Source organism: Arachis hypogaea, chromosome 9 (assembly GCF_003086295.3).
Source record: "Arachis hypogaea cultivar Tifrunner chromosome 9, arahy.Tifrunner.gnm2.J5K5, whole genome shotgun sequence".
Taxonomy (NCBI): Eukaryota; Viridiplantae; Streptophyta; class Magnoliopsida; order Fabales; family Fabaceae; genus Arachis; species Arachis hypogaea.
The window spans coordinates 7,560,512-7,584,184 of NC_092044.1; the positions used below are offsets into that span (position 1 = coordinate 7,560,512).

Here is a 23,673-nt window from a genome sequence, read left to right on the forward strand (position 1 = left end):
CATTGCAAATATCCATCTATTTTCAAGTATTAAATTTTTTTCCCCTAATATTTGGTGCGTTAAGTGAAAGGAGGAACAAAATCATTGAAATATATAAGTAGCCAATTAAGCCAAATTATATCTATCTAAATTTTAAATTAAAAATTGTATAATTTAAAAATTTAAACCAATAATTGTTTCTAAAATCGAATAAACCGATTAAATCTAAATCACAATAATTTAAACTGAATTCAATTAAAAATAATTTTAGATCCATATAATGCAAATATCAATTCAAATACATAAAATTTCAGTACGAGACAAATCGATATAATTTAAATCATAACCAATTATATTCATTTTACTCTTTAAATCAATCTAAATCATATCAAAAATATCATTTTTTTAGTTGTTCAATTATAACTATAAATAAGATAGGTATAAATATAGGTGAAAATTCAACTACAATCAAATTCACGTGAAGTTAATAATAATCAAGAATCATTATATAAAAATTTAGTCAATCAAATTATTTAACGGCTTTTAACTATTAATTTTACGTGAAATTAACTGCACCTAATTTTCACCATAAATATATCTTATTTTTACAATAAACAAGTTAACGAGATGTATAATATGTTAGTGTTGAAAGTGTGTGGAGTGTTAAAATTAGTTTTACATCAAATAAAGTAAAAAAGAGTGAGAAATTTATAAGATAAGAGACCTATTAACTTAATACTTTAAAATTTTGAGTTGAATATAATATTTTCTTATCTTATGTTATCTCACTTAATTCCTCCCAAAAATCTCTCCGGTCAAAAACTCTCTACGGTTTGTAAAAATATTTATATACTAGCATTAAACCGTATTTTCCTTCCTTTATTTCCTTTTGTTATCAAGAATATCAAAATAAACGAACATGTTTTGCTTTATTCTACAATAATGTAAAACTCTGAGTACTTTTAGTGTTTTACACATCTATTCTAACAAAAAAAAAAAAAAAACCTGAAACCCTTTATTATGATCTAAAAGCCGAATATGGGCACATGCAGAATCTACTAAAAATCTAAAACACAACTGGCACAATAAAAGATAGAAAAGAAAGACAAACTACATGCCTAAAATAAAGGCGAGTTTGTGACATGAACTTTTAAGGAGAAGAAAAAAAGCCTCATCACAAAAACACCCTCCAAAAATAGATTGAAATAAATATATAAAAGAAAAAAAAAGGGGGTTACACATGGTATTTTTCCCTTCAAGAGAGAAACCAAGCAACAACATCATCATCATTTTGTTTCTCACTACTATCCATGTTTTCCCCCAACTTCATGCAGTCACTTTCCCAATCATCATCATCTTTCCACAGCCACGTCAGCAAATTTTCTTTCTGCTCCAAATAACAACCCTCTGATGACTCACTATTATTATTATTATTATTCATGAATTCCATAACACTCTCCCAATCCAAATATTCATCTAACCCTAAATTATTCCACTCTTCACTATTATTATTATTATTATTATTATTATTATTATTATTATTATTGATTTCAATATCTTCATTTAAGTTGTGAACCCCACATACAATTTCTTCCAACATGAAATTGTCCAACATGTCATCAAGACTCAACGCCCCACCGCCATTATTATTAATATTATTAGTAAGATCTTCAACTTGTTCATCATATGGTCCTAACAACGTGTCCTTCTTTTCTTTCTCATACGTAGTAGGGCACTGAACTTTTTCTTTTTCCTTTTCTTTTTCTTCTACTTCTTCTTCTTTTTCCACTCCATTATTATTATTGTTGTTAGGGTCCAAATCCAACACCATGAGATCCTCAACAGTGTTGCAAAAACCCTCACTCTCAAGCGAAGGAGTTGGAACAGCATCATCCTCTTTTTCTCGGGGGCTGAGCTGGCGAAGGGCAATTTCGTCTTTTTGGTTATTTTGGTTGTTATGAATATTATTATTATTATTATTATTGTTACCCTTATTGTTGTGTATGTAGGTTTTGTTCTTCTTCATGGCCCAACGGCTTGTTCTACCAGGTTTAGGCTTTGGATAAACGGGAACATTGTTGGGTGTATCGGTGGACCCTATGTGGGTGGTGTCTAGGTTAGTTGCTCTCCGAAAACTGTAGATTTTCCTACTCAAGTGAGAGTTCCAATAGTTCTTGATTTCATTGTCTGTTCTTCCCGGCAAATGACTCGCTATCAAAGACCACCTAAAATCAAAATTTTTTGAGCCGGTTAGAGATATAATTATTTATATATATATTTTTTGTTGGTTTAAACTTTTAAAAAAAGCGATATCGATATAAGAAATAACAAACAAGATTAGAAAAATAATATTAGCACAAGACAAGTTAAAAGAAACAATAATTCTACAAAAAATTTTAAATAAATTTAAAAAGATATATTACTTGAGAGACATATTCAAAAAATAATTATTTATATATTTTTTAAAATTTAATTTTGATGCTCATTCTATCAATATAAAACTGTTTTATATATACATCTAATCAGATAATATCACAGTAATTAAAATAATTATATTTTATATTAACAGTATAAATTATTATCTAATAAAACAGTTATGATTATACGACTGTTAGTGTATTAAAATTAAATTTTTTTTTCTTGCTATTAGTTTAAGATTTTGAAAAAATTAATATTATGATACAAATAAATAAATTAATAAATAAATATTTCGTTCAACATTAATTAATTTCTTATTTACTATTTTTTGTCTTTTAGTTTGATGCCAACTAATATATATTACTCTTCTGTTTTATATATTTTAGAAGATATATATGTACATACATATAAGACGAGAATGAGTTGTCTTATGTAAAAGTTTTATATGATTTTTTTTAAGAAGTTACTTTTATTATTGTTGATTATATTCGACATAGTGCAAAACTTCTATATACTAATAATCATGTATCAAAATCAATTTTTTTTATATTTTGTTTTATTAATTTTATACTATTTATGTGGTTTTATTGCTTACTTGGTTATGATATAAGGGAATTTTATTTTAAGTGTATATAATTTTGAGAAATTTTCATACGAAATAATATTTACCATGTTATCATATAGTATTTCTTTCATTTTAAAATAATTATTGTTTTTACTTCTTTCGTTTATTAAAAAATTAATATATCTAGATAAAGAATTAGTTTAGATACATTGATTTTTCAATGAATTCAAAAAATAAAAGTGATACTTATTTTAAAATGGAAAGAATAAGTTAACAAGGATGGTTTGATGAGTAAATAATTATAAAATTATAATAATTTTATCTAAATGTGAGAAGAAAAATTAAATTCAAATTATCCTATAAAATTTTTGAGAAGTTTCAATAACTATTTGCGGTACGATTAAAAATAATGTTATATTGTCACATGAAAAAATATGGGTTAGTTCCATTAATAACTAATTATTCACTAAATCACGAACAAAAGAGTTGACATAATAACAACAACAACAACAAAGTTTTGATTTGACAATAATAATAACTAGAGTATTAAATTCAATTTATGACGAGAGTTTTGATCGGAAAATTCAACAATTGACACCTATTGTCATTATATAAAAAATATATAAATAACTGGGGCCTATTGACTAATTGTCGTCATCACTCTGTTACTATATATTAATAATATTTTGATTTAACAGTATATTAGTAGTTAAAAATTACAAAATTTCTCATGTTGTAGAGTATCTGAGAAGTAGAAAATAGAAATATTTCTATAACCCATTGTATTTTGAGTATTATCACTTTATTGAGTAGCTAGTGGAATTAATATTCTATATATCCTATGATATTTAGGTGATAAATAGTTTTTGTTAGAGAGATATTTATTTATATTATTTTTTTATAGTATAAAAGTTTTATTTTAAAAAATTTAAAATTTGATTTTTACAAAATTTTGAATATTAAAAAAAAATAAAATAAAGTTAAATTTTTAGAAGTAGCGATATCATAATATTTTTCAATCTCAACAAAAAAGTTGAATGTAGTCAATTTAATTATAATTTTTTTTACATTCGTTTATGATATGAGTCACAGTTCACAATTAATAATTAACATTTCAACTGAAACACTTTAATTCTTTTTACCATAAATGTTGCATGCAACTTATTGTTTTACCAAAAGAACATTCATGATGCTTGCGTCTGTCGGCGCAGTTTTATTCACACTTTATTTATTTATTTATTTATTTTTTAAAAGTATATTATTCACTAAGAAACATAGTAGCCACATATACATTATGTATATGTCATATGAGATGTGTCAACTTGTGAACTACCTTCAGGGGCTTGCTTAATCGAAAATTAATTATTATATTTATTTAATCTAAAATAAAAATTATTTGACAATAAACTAATTTAAAAAACAAAAAAATAAATTAACAAATCAGTTAATAAATATGATTAATTAATTTAGAATAATAAATAATAAAAATTAACTATTTTAAAAAAAATTATATATTTTATATATAAATATTTTTTATTTAATTTAATTAAATTTTAATTGAAATTTTAAATTTTAAATTTTACCGATTCGATGAGTCATTCGATTCTCATTGATTTTAGTTCTTGTATAATATGACGTTTGTCTAAAATGATTATTTTACTCTCTCATATATATATATTATTTCCTTACACATCATAATTATATATTAGAATTGATTCAATGCTAATGTAAATATGTAATAGACTTTTTTTTGACACGAAATTTTAATCGCAAAAGGAATACTATTAGTTTATATAAATTAAATGAATTAAGTTAATTAGTGGTACATTTGTTATTATTTCATCGTAACACTATCATATAATAAATTAGATCTATATTTTAAAAATTTGAAAACATTATATATAAAAGTTGTAATAACTAAAGTTTCTATAAGTGTACTAAACATAAATACAATAAAAACATTATTTCAGACAGATTTAACAATTTCTTTTATCAATAAATACTACTTTAACATAATAATAATTTTAGTTGAAGAATATGGGAGAATTTATCATAATTTTAAGAAAAATAATTACAAAATAATATGACTTGGCTTGTTTCATCGTATATCTTTTCCTTGACCCATAATAATTGCGATACTGTTTATATAATGCACGAGTCACTGTTTAGTTCTATATTTTGCAACAAAACACTTTACTCAAATTAGCAATTTTATATTAAAAAACAAACCAAGTACATGCCTATAATTGTTGTCTCATAACTATTAAAAGTGTGTACAAGACTCTGCAATTACAAATAATAACATTACCATCATAAATGGGAAAAAAATTATAAAATATAAACCATATATCAATTTTGATTTATTTTATTCATTTGAAAACCATTATAATAAATTCATATTTTAAGCTGGTTGTCACATCGAACATAATAGCTATCTTTTCCTGGGTCTTTCTATTTTGTTCCAACTTAAGATCAATCATTTCTAACTTATTCAAGAGTTTTTGTTTTGTATATCGAAAAAGTTAGATACCTTTAATATAAAGTGGGAGGTTCTTGATAGAAGTCTCAATCTCCTATTATTACGGATAAACTATAAAGACACCAGCCGAATTTTCTCCATGAAAATAATATGAACCGTTTGCGGTCATTTATTTAGGGTCAGTTTGGATTCTGTTTTAAAAAAAGTATTTATTTCTTTTTATTTTTAAAAAAATTAATAAACACAAATTATTTTATATTTAAATAATTTTTTTAAAAAAATTTAATATTAAAAATATTTTTTAATTTTGTTTTTTTTTTAAAGTAAGGTATTACTAGTTTTTTTAAAAAAAATATTTTGTAATAAAAATACTTTTTTTTTAAAAATACATAACCAAATAAATTTTAAATTAAATAAAAATATTTTTTTTTACTAAAAAAACTAATCCAAACTAATACTTAGTGATATTATAATTAAAGAAATGGTATTTTCTTTTTTTTTTTTACTCCTGTAGATGTTAAATTTTCAGAGAGATTATATTCCAAGATGTATTATTATTAACTGAGAGTTTTTAAGTTATACAAAAGTGTTTTTCCACACTAGTAGTACAAATGACTAGAAAATTGCCATACATTTTTACTATTAGATTCATTCATGTGACCATTTTGTTAAGATAAATAAAAATAAAAATGTTTAGAAAAAAAATAAAAAACAATTTAAAGTTACTGTATTTTTTATTTATTAAGTACTATTAATTATAATAGATTAGTAATATTAGACAAAATAAGTATAATTATAAATATTATAGGTGTGAAGTTATAAATATTAAATTAAATATAATAAAAATTAATTATTATGTTAGTTTTTATAATTTTATTAAATTTGTTAAATCTCTATAAATATTAAATTAAATATTTAGTTAATTCTAATATTTTTTTACTAAATAAGATCTAAATAAAAAATTAAAAACAATATAGGTCAGAAATCTAATTAAAAAGATTATAAAAACCTAATTATAAATTTAATAAAATTATAAACACTAACAAAATATTAAATTATACAATAACTTTAAATTATTTTCTTTTTATCGTTAAAAAAACATATTTTACTTATTTTTAGAGATATAATTATTTATATATTATTTTTATTAATTCACGTTTTCAAGAAAAGTACTTCTTGACACTTCTTAGAATTATAAATTTTGTGCACTTTATCTTTACACTTTTAGAATTTTGCAAATTGACTGCTCATATATATATCTTTCAATTACTCAAATTAATTTTTAAATGACTAAATTATCTTTAAGACAAAAGTGCTGATGTAGGAGTTTACACGTCATTCTTAAAACTAAAAAGTTCATAGTAAAATCAACCCATGACATAAAGTTTACACGATAAAACATAATATTTTATTCCGTTAATTTTTATTATTTTTGTAAATGTGTTCCAGTTAATTAGTAGCAGTAATTTTTTACTTATTTTTGTTCTTAAATTTTAAAATATAATTTTTAGTTATTACGAATTATTAATTTTTATTTGCGAACTTAAAAAAATAAATTAACTATTTATTAAAATTGAAGATGGCACAAACCTGTTGCCAAAAGTTGTATGCAACTTGACAATGAGATCTTCTTCTTCAGCAGAAATGTTGCCTCTCTTAAGCCCAGCTTTCAAATAATTAATCCATCTTAATCTGCAACTCTTTCCACACCTTAATAATCCTTCAAATAAAGCATCCCCAAAAAAAAAAGAATGTAAGAGATAGAACTATGAAACCATGCACTAATAATGTGACAATTTACTTTAAAAATGGGAAACGAAAATTGTTAGATAACAATTTAATTAAATATATTAATTTATTTAATAATTTTTATATATTTATCAATTTTATTAAAAAAAACTTTATGCATATTTGATCAAATCACACTTAATTATATATTTTAAGATAATTTTTACTCTCAAATTATAATTTAATGACACTGATAAATAATTAAAGGAATTTTCTTAAGAAAAAATTTCTTCTTAATCAAACCAAATTATATTTTACCAACTATATATAAAAACAAGACTACTCATAGAATTCAATAAAATTTAATAATTATGCATAATTAAAAAAAAAACCAAAAAAGATAATAAAAAAATTGTCCCAATCAACTAAAAATAGTACTAACGAGGTAATAATATAAGTAGAACAGAGAGAAAAAAATAAAATAAAATAAATTGATTATGTTATTGTTACCTCTACATACCTGCATTTTTGGGCAATGACCTCCATGAACCTTCACCGTTGACTTGAATATACTTTGTTAATAGTTCATCCTCTTCTTCTGTCCACCTTCCCTTTTTCAACCCCACTTTCTCACAACAAGGAGCCCTTCCCATATTTCTATATAGGATTAATTAATTTGATTTTTATACCACATAAAAATCAAATTAATTAATGGCTATATTATTTACTATAGCATTACTTGATTTCTCAACTAATAATAATAAAGGTGTATATATATATATGGAAGGTATATAAGTGATTTGTGTATTGTCTGTTTGTGTGTGTTGGTTTTGGTGTTTGAAGGGAGCAAAGCAAAGCGAGGCACTCGTGCTAGTTGCTTTATGGTGTTGGAAGTGAAATAAAAAGACACAAAGGAGTGTAAGTAATTTATAGGAGAGGCAAATGGGGGTCCACTACCTATCAAACTATGGGGAAGAAGAACTTTTTTCGGTTATTAGGTTAAATATTTAATGTATTTAATACAAAATATATAAATATTTTTTCCAAATTTCTTTTAAAAATAAAAGTAAGTTGCCTTTTCTTTGTCTTTTTCTTCTTTTTTATTTTATTTTAAAAAATAGGTGTAAATAATTTTTTAAAAAAATTTAAAAGTCACTAAAATTTATTATTTTTAATCATTATTTTTTTAATTTAATAATTTAATAATATATTTTTAACTCATATTTTTAAACATTATTAACTAACTGCGGATTAAAATAATAAATTCGACTAACTTTTTAATATTTTTTTTTTAATTTTAGGATGATGAATTCAGTTATATAGGAACAAAAATAATAGTTAAACTGAAGTTTTTGGTGTTGTATATGAATATGGTTAACTTTGTCATGAAACTATTCATCTCAAAAGGTTTAGTTGATAGAAGAAGATAACACTAATAGTTATATTTCTAATATTATTTTTCAAGAGCCTCTCTTTTGGATTTGTTTGATTTGCTATTTTTTTCACTTTTTTTGGGGTTCACAAAAGATTAAACTTTTGAGTTTTCGGATATAGAGATTTGATACCATGTCATGAAATTACTCATCCCAAAAATTTAAATTGATAGGAGAAAGTAATACTAATGGTTATATTTCAAATAAACTTAACTATAAATTTTGTACCGGTAATTGCTATGGTATTTAAAAAATTATGTTTAACTTATAAAAAAAATTTTAAAAATTAATATTTAATTTAAAAAATATAAAAATAAATAATTTTTTAAAATTTAAAATTTGCTATAAAAATAAGTTAAATAAAATTTAGATACTAATTCATAAATATTATAAAATTAGTCTTCCGTTATTATTGATTTAATAAACTACTCAATTTCATAAAAAATAAATAATAAAAAATTATAGATAATGAATAATTTTTTAGCCAATATATAACTACTAATTTTATATTAATTTTCCTTTCCTTTAAGAAAAACAATATATTTAATTAATTAATTATTTATTTTTTGTATTAATAGTAAAGTCTTACGTCAGTTAAGACTTAAGAGAGAAGTGTTGAGACTTAGACCTCTCTTTTGTTAACATCTTTTATGGATGAATGTGAAAGGTTTTCTCGTCATTTACTATTAAAAATTGCAAAATTTAGCGTGCCAAAGTGAAAAATAATATTCAACTAATTTAGCCAAGAGTCTTAATAAATATATTTTGTGATTTGTAGTTATTAATTAGTTATTATTAATATTTTAATAATATAAAATTATTTATTATTTTTTTTATTAATTAAATATTGACCAAATTTTAAAAGTGCTGTCTTTAGACTTTTATAATTTAGATCATTCAGAAATATAAATATTAGAATATGTCGCATAATTAAAAGATAATGGAAAATAATAGAACAAAAATATTGGACAATATTCACAAACGATTAAACTGGACTGTTATACTAATTACATGTTAATAAGAAAACTGTAAATATGTCGCATAATTAAAATGTAATGAAAATCTAATATTTATATGTACAAAAAAATAATAAATAAGAGAGAGAGAAAGAGAGAATGATTGGGGACCGGGGGGCATAGTTGTGGGGTTAAGGATAGCGACAAATCTGTGGTGAGAGATTGTGCCACGTAGGGCGTGTATGAATGCTACCGTCGTGGCTCACCCATCGTCGAAAACCTCGTGACGGGGCTTCCATCTTCCCACGTTGGTGTCTTTCATATTTATTGTTCACCGTACTTAAATACAATAACTTTACATTTTTTTTGAAAACTCGGTTGAATTTAATTTTAAGTAAAATTGATAATTAAAAATTATTAAATAAAAAATTAATATATTTTTATGCAAAGTTAATTTTATTTAAATTTTTATTTTTTTTTAAAAAATAAACATATCATCATTATTCATTACGCTCTTTTAACTTGTAACAAAGTCCACTTAGCTAACTTCTTATCTTCAACTTTAGATTACATATGTCATCATATGATGATCTTATTGGAGATTAGCAACGAAGAGTTTGAATTCTTTGTATCCAATTATTTTAGATTGTACTACATATTCAAATTCTATATATTATTGCCAATTTACCATCATCTTCTTGAAAATGTGCAAGTCAAAGGGAGAGATAATGTACGTGCATGTGTGTGTTCAATCCTTTTACTTTACTTGTTATTACTAATTTTCTTCAAAGCCTTAACTTACACTATGCATGTGTGTTATTATTAATGTGTTACTTATTGTGCCAAATCAACATATCAACTAACCATGTCAATATGTCATCATCATATGATTCATTCGTCAGAGTGATAATTAATTTGAGTTAACAAAAATGGTCAATTACATTTATATCTTTTGAAGTTTATCAAAATTATATGCACCACAACGTAACATTGTTACGAGCTTCGTAAGACTAATTACCTGAAAAAAAGTCGCACATTGGGAGACTAATAACATCTTAAAAAAAAAACTTATAAGATCATGTGCTCTCCCATGGGGCATTGTATTTGCCAGATGAAGTGGTTATTGGGAGATCACGTTATCTCCAAATTAGTCTTATATATTAGTTCTCTGATGTGGGACTCTTTTTATATATTGCTACATAATACTCGTAACATGTATTTAGATCGATAATGTTAGATAGACAAAAAAAAAAGTTAAAACTTATCTTATTTAACTTTTATTATTAATTATTGTAATAATTAATTAATGTTATAATAAAATAAATTTTAACTATTTTTAGTTAATTTTTTTTTACCAAATATTTATGTATTTAGATTGACAAAAGTATATTTTTTGCCAATAATATTTACAATTTTTTTTAAAAATATCTTTAACATTTAATTATATTTAATTTTATCTCTAATATTTTTAATTCATTTAATTTTATCTCTAGCGTTTTTTATTTGTATCAAACTACTCCAAAATGTTTTTACTTTTGTCTCTAACAATTTAAATAAAGTCAACATTCAAGAATAATTTTAACACAAATAAAAAAAATTAAAAACAAAATTAAATAAAATTAAATTTTATAAATATTAAAAAATCGCAAATATTAAAAATAAAAATTATTCTTTAATTTCCTGTATTTAGATACGGTGCTAATGTAACTAACAAATTCTTATACATGTGTTTGTCATCTAGGTAATGTTTTTATTTTTTCTATAATTAAAATGGTAAAAATATCTTTCAAAACAATGTTAAAAGTAAAAGAATTTTGTGGTTGTTTTTCTATCTATACGCATTCTCTCTACACAGAGAGATTATATATGAAGGTTAAAGTTGACTTTTGATAGCCTATTTTTTTATGCTATTACAATTTAATGATATATACAATAAAGAAAAAGCAAATGTATACTGTATACTGATCAAATAGGAAAATGGTAGGTGAAATTTTGAGAAATTTCAAGAGGTGTAAGTGAAATTTATCCAAATTAAAATAAATAACTCTTTTATATATACATGACTACGCGATAAAATACAAATATATTTGATTATACACTAGTGATGTCTGAAAAAAAGGACAATAGTATGTGTCTCTATCTTGCCTTAGTATCCTATCTCACCTTCTCTTTCATTCCAAATATAGCCATAATAATGAACATTAACCCTTTAGAAGTTACGAGAAATGGTAGGAAAAAATATTATAGTTGCCAATTTCAACTAATACTATAACATATATTCAAACAAGTTAAATATAAAATTGATTAAAGATGAATATTTGTTTTTTAAATTTTAAATATTTATTTTGGTTGAGTTTTAGATATTTTCAAGAATTTCAAATAATTTTTTATGTTAATATTAACTGCAATATTGACTTTCAAATTTTTTCGAAAGTTATTTTTAATTTATACATTCGACGGTTATTATTTATTATTTATGTTTGGGATATTATTATTTTTAAAAGCAAATTTATTCATAGGCAATTATAGAATTCTTCATATAGGAGGGGATTTAGTTTCCATTTTATTAATAAAAAATATTAAAAAATTATCAAAATTTATTTTATATTTTTAAATATTAATAATTAACTAATAAAAAAAATAACTTTTAATAACCTTCTAACATTTTTTTCTTTTTTTATTAATTAAGTTAACCTCATTAATTCAAGGGACCATCTCATTCTACTTGTAGTGGGGCTATGGCCTATGGAAATTAAAAAAGAAGCACGAAGAAGCGCCCAGAAAGGATATTTAAGATATAATACGATAAGTATCATAAATGTGGAGTGCTAATGATAATATATAGGAACTTTTTTATTTAAATTAAATAAATATATTATTTACAAAAATAAATAAACATCGAAATAATTACAAAAATACATCTTCAGTCACGTCTCAAACACTGAGAGAATTTTTTTAAAATGGGCGTATCTCAAATGCATAGACCCCGTTCTGTGATGGAATGACTGCGAGTCACATCTTAGATGCACTCGAAATATGAACATGCGGTGATATCAGAAACTGAGTGTCACGAATCAAGATGAGCTATGATCGACGCTGAGAAAAATAGTTTTCTGACAAGTCTAACAAACTCAAATATAAGTTAAATAAGAAAGTTATAAATATTTTACAAGTTTTAAAATAAATAGTTATACATTTTGAACAAAAATTAAAATAATTAAGAATGGTTGGATCCTACCTACTGTAACATATGGAGCCTATAATATCTAGGAACTCGATAAAGAATAGGTACTCAATGCAGATCATTATTCTTGAATAGAAAGTCTCACATATTCGTATTTGTTCCTGAAAAATATTTTTTTAGAAAAACAGGGTGAGTTTTACAACTCAGTGGCTAGACAATACATTTATAATCGACATGAGACCATATAAGTGAATCAATAATGGAGTTCTCATACAGAAATTAAATCAAAAGTCCACATTTGGGCGACTCCACCTCTATGGGTAGCCCTTTCCTCTCGTGTGTCCGTACGAAAATAACAGATCCAACGTGTGGTCTACACGTTAGGTTAGCAACACCCCTGCTAGCTGAAATTTGAGCCAGATGCATCTAGGTTAATGTCATAACTGCCATAACCGCCTCGCAAACCAATTCAAAATATATAGTTTTAAATACAATAAATCTCTTATCTTTCAAATATATAAGATATCGAATAAGAGAATACTTTCTCATCAGAAATCTTTTTCAATCATACTTTTTTAATCATAAGAACATATTTTACAATTTTAAAGTAAGCGAGTGTCAATAAATACTTCAATACTTCAAAATTATATATTCGAGTAAAATCAAATATTCTAAGATAATATAAAACTTTATCAAATATATATATAGTCTCATGTAAAATTTTTAACGTATGAGTTTCATAAAATGAATTATTCAACTATAGTTTTATAAATATAATTAAAAATTTTAGAATAGCATAAACCAAAAGATTAACGACTATAAATATAAAGTCTACTCACAACGTGGTCCTAAGGGATCGAAAAGACTAAATCCGGAGGGCCGAATTAAAGGGTGAAGATGGTTGCAGTAGAATGAAATGAAAGAGCACAAAATTTAGATCAGGGCAATAGCAATAGCAATTCTCACCGCAGCAACATCAACAACAACCCTAGTAGGCTAGTAGCCACAACATGGGGCAACCACGGTAACAATAGCATCGAATCCAACAGCCTACGATGGTTTAAAACTAAGTAAAGGCAGAAAGGGACATCAAGCAGGATAAGACAGAGTCAATAGTAGAGCTTTACCGCAAGACAAGGAAAAACAAGATTAGTCTTACTAAAGGAAACAACGGGGTGGAGTATAAGCAGGTCCGGTGACCCTCTCCAGCGTTGACGGTGAAAGACACAACAGAATAACGATGGCAGCGGTTCTTCACTTCTGGAAGTGACTCCCGCAGCAGTACTACAAGCTTTGACGAACAAGGGAAAGATAGAGGTCAGCCGTAGTGGATCAGAGTAAAGGCTGAGGTAGCTTCAGGGCTCACCAGCAGTGAGCTTGGGCGATGGCAATGTCTCCCTCCGACACAGAGCCTTCAACAGTGACATCCGTGACTCCAAAGACGAGTCCCATCTCTCTCTCTCTCTCTCTCTCTCTCTCTCTCTCTCTCTCTCTCTCTCTCTCTCTCTCTCTCTCTCTCTCTCTCTCTCTCTCTCTCTCCATCTCCCTCTATAACTCGATGGTGGCGACGGCTTCCTTTTGCTTCGTCAGTGCCGTCATCTTCTTCTCTTCTCCCCTTGGTGTCTTTCTCACTCCATCTTCTCTATTTTTTTTCTTTTTCTTTTGTTCAAACTTCAGAGTGTGTGCATGTGTGTGAGTGAGTAAGAGTGCGTGGGTTTAATTTGGGGATTAGGATTAGGGTTTGATAAAAATAATAAGAATAGTGTAAGAATTTTGATAAAATTAGAGGGTAAATATAAAATGTTTCAAAAAAGTTTGGGATGCTACACTGAGCATCTGAGATACGCGCGTTTTGTGATAGGAGTCTCAGCATTTGAGATATAGTCAAGGATATAATTAGGGTCTCAACACCCGGAATATGTGTATTATGGTGTAAATATCTCTACACCTAAGATATGTTGTAGAATAAGTCTATTTATAGAGCCAATCCCAATGCCTCCCCTCACACAATTCACAAACCAATCTTTTCTATTTTTTCTTTCCGTTTTGTTCTTATGGAAAACAATTAATTCTTCTTTGTTGTGGTTTATCCCAATGGGATAGTCAGACATGGTGATGAATGAGTGATTTTTTAGTCTGACAAGACTGTCATGTTACGCACTTACCGGGTTGATAGCCTGGATGCCCTAAAGACGGTCATGTTGAGAAATATAGGGGGGTAGGAATGAAGGAGGTTGGGCAGGTTGCATATAGATTTCTGCACACACTTTAGAACGATTGATTTACCAACCGATTATTTTGGATTGATGGGGATCAGCACGTAAGGGTAATGTTCGACGTACATGCACGGCTAATGCCACTACATGTGATGGAGTTGTATGCTGCGGTCTGTGACGTGGTTGTTGGTGGTGGATCATCTCCTTCGACTCCTGAGGTTGTGCTGGTCGAGGCGACACCGATCTACTATGCCCAGCCTCATGATAGTACCGACGAGGATGATAGTGAGGGCGATTCAACTTATGTTGCTGGGTCCAGGTCATTAAGCAATACAACATCTGAAGATGAGTATGTGCCGGAGACTCCCATGGGCGGTGTTGGTAGGTTTCTCCTACCTCCCCCTTTGGCCATTCCTCGACTGTTGGATGTTCCTAGCCATTATTAGACGTTGAACTTGGATGCAATACAGTCGGATGATCTTCTGAATTCTGGGGACGGGAAGAATTACAACACGGATGGTGGAGTGGAATTCCAAATTGGGCATAGGTTCAGGAACTGTGAAGCAGTTCTAATGGCAGTGAAGAACTACAATATTTGACGGAATGCGTAGTATAGAGTTCTGGAGTCCGATAGGCTTAAATACCACTGTCGATGCAAGCAATTTACCAATGGTTGTCCATGGAGTCTTCGTGTGACAGTACGACAGAACTTGAATTACTGATATATTTTACGATTTATTTTGGATGCATTAAAGTCTATTATGTTAGTTTTTTGTTTTGCATAATGTTGACATTTGAGTAAAATTTGTAGGGAGGTACGTCGGTTCGGTAGATCACATACTTGTCTGGCACCTACCATGTCTCAGGACCATGCTCGGCTGAATAGTGGTTTAATTTGCAAGGTCATGTTATCTATGATAAGACTGACCTGCCGGTGTCTATCTAGTGTTACAAAGTGTTGTGCATTAGAGTTACCATTTCAAGCTCTCGTATCGAAAGGTGTGGATGACAAAGTAGAAAGCAATTGGCAAGATCTATGACGACTCGGAAGATTCGTACAACAGGATACATGCTTAAATGTTAGTGCATCGATACGACGACGTAGACTCTGGATCCAGTTATCATGCGATCTCTGCTCTGTTGCCCTATCCCTGCCAACCTACACACAACAAAGATAGTTTAACAGAATTTAATTAATTATATTCCATATTTAAACACATGTTCAGATGTCTACCAAATGGTAAGTTAAAAATTATTTACAATATGTACGTACCTAGAAGTAAGTAGAACCTGACGACGTCATATCTCGCCGGACTAAAAGACGGGAACCTATAGTAGATCTACGAGACAAGAAGCAGCATACACCCTACAATGTCCATCACATCACGCAATGTCGCGGTGCACAACGAGTGATAGGTATGACAAAGGAGTGCAGAGTCCCATGACAACTGGTTGCAACGATCGAAATCCTCCAGCAACAGCAGCCATCTCAAAGGCACAAGTGTAGCCGACTTGTCTGTGAACAGAAACCTCCAAATCAGCATCATTAAGTAGCATTGGGCATAATGACGGAGTGTATCCGGGGTCTCTATCTTGCCTTAGTATCCTATCTCACCTTCTCTTTCATTCCAAATATAGCCATAATAATGAACATTAACCCTTTAGAAGTTACGAGAAATGGTAGGAAAAAATATTATAGTTGCCAATTTCAACTAATACTATAACATATATTCAAACAAGTTAAATATAAAATTGATTAAAGATGAATATTTGTTTTTTAAATTTTAAATATTTATTTTGGTCGAGTTTTAGATATTTTCAAGAATTTCAAATAATTTTTTATGTTAATATTAACTGCAATATTGACTTTCAAATTTTTTCGAAAGTTACTTTTAATTTATACATTCGACGGTTATTATTTATCATTTATGTTTGGGATATTATTATTTTTAAAAGCAAATTTATTCATAGGCAATTATAGAATTCTTCATATAGGAGGGGATTTAGTTTCCATTTTATTAATAAAAAATATTAAAAAATTATCAAAATTTATTTTATATTTTTAAATATTAATAATTAACTAATAAAAAATAACTTTTAATAACCTTCTAACATTTTTTTTCTTTTTTTATTAATTAAGTTAACCTCATTAATTCAAGGGACCATCTCATTCTACTTGTAGTGGGGCTATGGCCTATGGAAATTAAAAAAGAAGCACGAAGAAGCACCCAGAAAGGATATTTAAGATATAATACGATAAGTATCATAAATGTGGAGTGCTAATGATAATATATAGGAACTTTTTTATTTAAATTAAATAAATATATTATTTACAAAAATAAATAAACATCGAAATAATTACAAAAATACATCTTCAGTCACGTCTCAAACACTGAGAGAATTTTTTTAAAATGGGCGTATCTCAAATGCATAGACCCCGTTCTGTGATGGAATGACTGCGAGTCACATCTTAGATGCACTCGAAATATGAACATGCGGTGATATCAGAAACTGAGTGTCACGAATCAAGATGAGCTATGATCGACGCTGAGAAAAATAGTTTTCTGACAAGTCTAACAGACTCAAATATAAGTTAAATAAGAAAGTTATAAATATTTTACAAGTTTTAAAATAAATAGTTATACATTTTGAACAAAAATTAAAATAATTAAGAATGGTTGGATCCTACCTACTGTAACATATGGAGCCTATAATATCTAGGAACTCGATAAAGAATAGGTACTCAATGCAGATCATTATTCTTGAATAGAAAGTCTCACATATTCGTATTTGTTCCTGAAAAATATTTTTTTAGAAAAACAGGGTGAGTTTTACAACTCAGTGGCTAGACAATACATTTATAATCGACATGAGACCATATAAGTGAATCAATAATGGAGTTCTCATACAGAAATTAAATCAAAAGTCCACATTTGGGCGACTCCACCTCTATGGGTAGCCCTTTCCTCTCGTGTGTCCGTACGAAAATAACAGATCCAACGTGTGGTCTACACGTTAGGTTAGCAACACCCCTGCTAGCTGAAATTTGAGCCAGATGCATCTAGGTTAATGTCATAACCGCCATAACCGCCTCGCAAACCAATTCAAAATATATAGTTTTAAATACAATAAATCTCTTATCTTTCAAATATATAAGATATCGAATAAGAGAATACTTTCTCATCAGAAATCTTTTTCAATCATACTTTTTTAATCATAAGAACATATTTTACAATTTTAAATTAAGCGAGTGTCAATAAATACTTCAATACTTCAAAATTATATATTCGAGTAAAATCAAATATTCTAAGATAATATAAAACTTTATCAAATATATATATAGTCTCATGTAAAATTTTTAACGTATGAGTTTCATAAAATTAATTATTCAACTATAGTTTTATAAATATAATTAAAAAATTTAGAATAGCATAAACCAAAAGATTAACGACTATATATATAAAGTCTACTCACAACGTGGTCCTAAGGGATCGAAAAGACTAAATCCGGAGGGCCGAATTAAAGGGTGAAGATGGTTGCAGTAGAATGAAATGAAAGAGCACAAAATTTAGATCAGGGCAATAGCAATAGCAATTCTCACCGCAGCAACATCAACAACAACCCTAGTAGGCTAGTAGCCACAACATGGGGCAACCACGGTAACAATAGCATCGAATCCAACAGCCTACGATGGTTTAAAACTAAGTAAAGGCAGAAAGGGACATCAAGCAGGATAAGACAGAGTCAATAGTAGAGCTTTACCGCAAGACAAGGAAAAACAAGATTAGTCTTACTAAAGGAAACAACGGGGTGGAGTATAAGCAGGTCCGGTGACCCTCTCCAGCGTTGACGGTGAAAGACACAACAGAATAACGATGGCAGCGGTTCTTCACTTCTGGAAGTGACTCCCGCAGCAGTACTACAAGCTTTGACGAACAAGGGAAAGATAGAGGTCAGCCGTAGTGGAGCAGAGTAAAGGCTGAGGTAGCTTCAGGGCGCACCCGCAGTGAGCTTGGGCGATGGCAATGTCTCCCTCCGACACAGAGCCTTCGACAGCGACATCCGTGACTCCAAAGACGAGTCCCATCTCTCTCTCTCTCTCTCTCTCTCTCTCTCTCTCTCTCTCTCTCTCTCTCTCTCTCTCTCTCTCTCTCTCTCCATCTCCCTCTATAACTCGATGGTGGCGACGGCTTCCTTTTGCTTCGTCAGTGCCGTCATCTTCTTCTCTTCTCCCCTTGGTGTCTTTCTCACTCCATCTTCTCTATTTTTTTTCTTTTTCTTTTGTTCAAACTTCAGAGTGTGTGCATGTGTGTGAGTGAGTAAGAGTGCGTGGGTTTAATTTGGGGATTAGGATTAGGGTTTGATAAAAATAATAAGAATAGTGTAAGAATTTTGATAAAATTAGAGGGTAAATATAAAATGTTTCAAAAAAGTTTGGGATGCTACACTGAGCATCTGAGATACGCGCGTTTTGTGATAGGAGTCTCAGCATTTGAGATATAGTCAAGGATATAATTAGGGTCTCAACACCCGGAATATGTGTATTATGGTGTAAATATCTCTACACCTAAGATATGTTGTAGAATAAGTCTATTTATAGAGCCAATCCCAATGCCTCCCCTCACACAATTCACAAACCAATCTTTTCTGTTTTTTCTTTCCGTTTTGTTCTTATGGAAAACAATTAATTCTTCTTTGTTGTGGTTTATCCCAATGGGATAGTCAGACATGGTGATGAATGAGTGATTTTTTAGTCTGACAAGACTGTCATGTTACGCACTTACCGGGTTGATAGCCTGGATGCCCTAAAGACGGTCATGTTGAGAAATATAGGGGGTAGGAACGAAGGAGGTTGGGCAGGTTGCATATAGATTTCTGCACACACTTTAGAACGATTGATTTACCAACCGATTATTTTGGATTGATGGGGATCAGCACGTAAGGGTAATGTTCGACGTACATGCACGGCTAATGCCACTACATGTGATGGAGTTGTATGCTGCGGTCTGTGACGTGGTTGTTGGTGGTGGATCATCTCCTTCGACTCCTGAGGTTGTGCTGGTCGAGGCGACACCGATCTACTATGCCCAGCCTCATGATAGTACCGACGAGGATGATAGTGAGGGCGATTCAACTTATGTTGCTGGGTCCAGGTCATTAAGCAATACAACATCTGAAGATGAGTATGTGCCGGAGACTCCCATGGGCGGTGTTGGTAGGTTTCTCCTACCTCCCCCTTTGGCCATTCCTCGACTGTTGGATGTTCCTAGCCATTATTAGACGTTGAACTTGGATGCAATACAGTCGGATGATCTTCTGAATTCTGGGGACGGGAAGAATTACAACACGGATGGTGGAGTGGAATTCCAAATTGGGCATAGGTTCAGGAACTGTGAAGCAGTTCTAATGGCAGTGAAGAACTACAATATTTGACGGAATGCGTAGTATAGAGTTCTGGAGTCCGATAGGCTTAAATACCACTGTCGATGCAAGCAATTTACCAATGGTTGTCCATGGAGTCTTCGTGTGACAGTACGACAGAACTTGAATTACTGATATATTTTACGATTTATTTTGGATGCATTAAAGTCTATTATGTTAGTTTTTTGTTTTGCATAATGTTGACATTTGAGTAAAATTTGTAGGGAGGTACGTCGGTTCGGTAGATCACATACTTGTCTGGCACCTACCATGTCTCAGGACCATGCTCGGCTGAATAGTGGTTTAATTTGCAAGGTCATGTTATCTATGATAAGACTGACCTGCCGGTGTCTATCTAGTGTTACAAAGTGTTGTGCATTAGAGTTACCATTTCAAGCTCTCGTATCGAAAGGTGTGGATGGCAAAGTAGAAAGCAATTGGCAAGATCTATGACGACTCGGAAGATTCGTACAACAGGATACATGCTTAAATGTTAGTGCATCGATACGACGACGTAGACTCTGGATCCAGCTATCATGCGATCTCTGCTCTGTTGCCCTATCCCTGCCAACCTACACACAACAAAGATAGTTTAACAGAATTTAATTAATTATATTCCATATTTAAACACATGTTCAGATGTCTACCAAATGGTAAGTTAAAAATTATTTACAATATGTACGTACCTAGAAGTAAGTAGAACCTGACGACGTCATATCTCGCCGGACTAAAAGACGGGAACCTATAGTAGATCTACGAGACAAGAAGCAGCATACACCCTACAATGTCCATCACATCACGCAATGTCGCGGTGCACAACGAGTGATAGGTATGACAAAGGAGTGCAGAGTCCCATGACAACTGGTTGCAATGATCGAAATCCTCCAGCAACGGCAGCCATCTCAAAGGCACAAGTGTAGCCGACTTGTCTGTGAACAGAAACCTCCAAATCAGCATCATTAAGTAGCATTGGGCATAATGACGGAGTGTATCCGGGGTTGCTCCATCAAAAATGTGTGCCACCCGGTCCCTGAGCCACGTCATCCTGACCCCAAAAACATTCTTCCCTCCCTCCGGCTGTGGTGGCGGCCTGGCGCCTAGTAAATCCTCAACCCACTCCCATGTCAGGTGTTCATGCCACTGTTGGAAGTCTTTGGTACAACCTCCAACGGACTCTCCACCAGTTCGCAGACTAATGTGGTAGGCAACATCTTGGAGCGTAATGCTGGCCTCACCCTATGGAAGGTGGAACGTGTGGGTCTCCGGTCTCTACCACTTGACAAATGCAGAGATCAAGGAATTGTCAAACATAAAATCCCTAAACTCTACTGCATGTCCAAATCCAGCCTTTCTTATATAGGGCAATAGGATGAGTGGCAGCAGAAGACCCAGGGTCACACGGCGTGGCAATAGTAATCGTGATCTATGCAATTTCCAAAATATTTACTAGCACAAATTAATTACAACTAAACCATTAATTGTTGCTAAACATTACTAAAACTTATAGTCCACTTAGATAAGCATTTACATTAAATGTAACAGATATCTATTTATTGGACTAACAGGTTCAATGAGAGTTACCTACTTTATTTCTTTAACTTAACTCACAATAAATAAAAATTTTTTTATGTAAGTTTGTAAAAATTATTTCTATGCTAAATATCATAAATTACTCTTTTGTGATTCTAAATCTATTTAATTTGCCCCTCTTCAATTGGTGTGTTGTGATATATGGGTCCTTCTCCTATGATTTCTCATCTTGGGTATAAATGTTAAGTTATATTTATTGATATTTTTAGTATGTATACATGTTTTTATTTGTCGAATGCAAAGTCACATGTTTTTTCATATTTTATTTAATTCAAAAACCTTATGGAGAATCTCACAGGATGTAAAATCAAAGAGTTCTAATCAGATCATGGTAGTGAGCACAGTTTATGTCTTTTCTCAAATTTTTTTTACTCAAAAAGGTATTCTTCATAGGTAGTCTTACCCTCGTAGGCTCGTACACATGAATAAAATAGATTGGTTGAGAAAAAATATAGACACTTGATAGAAACTACCTTAGCTATGCTATCTATAGCATCCATGCCTCTAATCTTTTGAGATGAAGCTGTAATTACTGCAGCATACATGATAAATCGACTTCCAACTCAAGTGTTAGATGACAATACACCTTATGAAGTTCTATTTAACAAGGTACCATATTATCATCATTTTAAAGTCTTTGGAAGCACATGTTATCCCCTTCTAACACCTTACAATAAAACTAAGTTTACATACAAATCTGAAAAATATATATTTGTTAGTTATGCTGCTGATCATAAAGGATATAGGAGTTTGTTAAAATCTGACAAAATATATGTCTCAGAAAATATTACATTTGATGAAATGCATTTTCCATACAAAGAATTATTTGTTAAGGATCAACATTCTCTGGACAGCAAGCAATTCACTAATAAATCTAATAAACTTTTTACCTCTATCACTAACAATATACCTTCAATTGTTGAAATTAATCCTTTTGTTATATCAGATTCTACACTATATAATAATACATTACTGTTTACTCATGAATCTCCAACACCTAATCCCTCTTTATAAGACTCAGACAATACTTGTAACCCCCATCCATCACTTCAAATTCAACAAATTCTATCCTTCCTTCTTCTGGCCTTGAAGTTCACCCTCCCTTAGATTATCCCATCTCTTCTTCTATAAATTCACTTCCATCACATTCTAATTATAAAAATAACCCAACAAATATACATCTTATGGCAACTAGGACAAAAACTAAAAAATTAAACCTAGGATTTTCGTTGCTACTAACACAGATAACTCTCTAAATGATGATATTCCAAAGTCTGCTACAGTAGCTTTAACTATTTTTCATTGGCATCAAGCCATGAAAGAAGAATTTAAAGCCCTAGTTCAAAACTACACATAGACTCTAATTAAACCTCCACCAAATGCTAAGATTATAGGCTATGGATGGGTGTATACTGTAAAAAAAATTCAGATGGATTTATACAAAAACATAAAGTTCGATTGGTAGCTCAAAGTTATACACAATCTAAAGGAATAGACTTTGATGAGGTGTTTACTCCTGTTATTAGACCAACCACCATTCGAGTAATTTTGAGTTTAGATTTATCTAAGAATTGAGTTATTAGACAGTTTGACTTTAATAATACTTTCTTGAAGGATGATCTTAAGCAAATTATTTATAGATTTTTTTTTTATTCTAATTGGGCATGTGATTTAGTGGATAGGAGATCCATTTCAGATTTTTGT

General features: G+C 29.7%; 1 protein-coding gene across 1 annotated transcript; it reads right to left on the minus strand.

Moving 5' to 3' along the window:
- Positions 1–993: 993 nt before the first annotated feature.
- Positions 994–8,069, minus strand: LOC112708804 (transcription factor MYB12). The gene is made up of 3 exons (XM_025760736.3): positions 7,690–8,069; positions 7,032–7,161; positions 994–2,204 (listed from the first exon to the last, which is right to left on the minus strand). The coding sequence occupies exons 1-3, from the start codon at positions 7,820–7,822 to the stop codon at positions 1,235–1,237; spliced, it is 1,233 nt and encodes a 410-aa protein (XP_025616521.1). The 5' UTR covers positions 7,823–8,069; the 3' UTR covers positions 994–1,234.
- Positions 8,070–23,673: the final 15,604 nt, after the last annotated feature.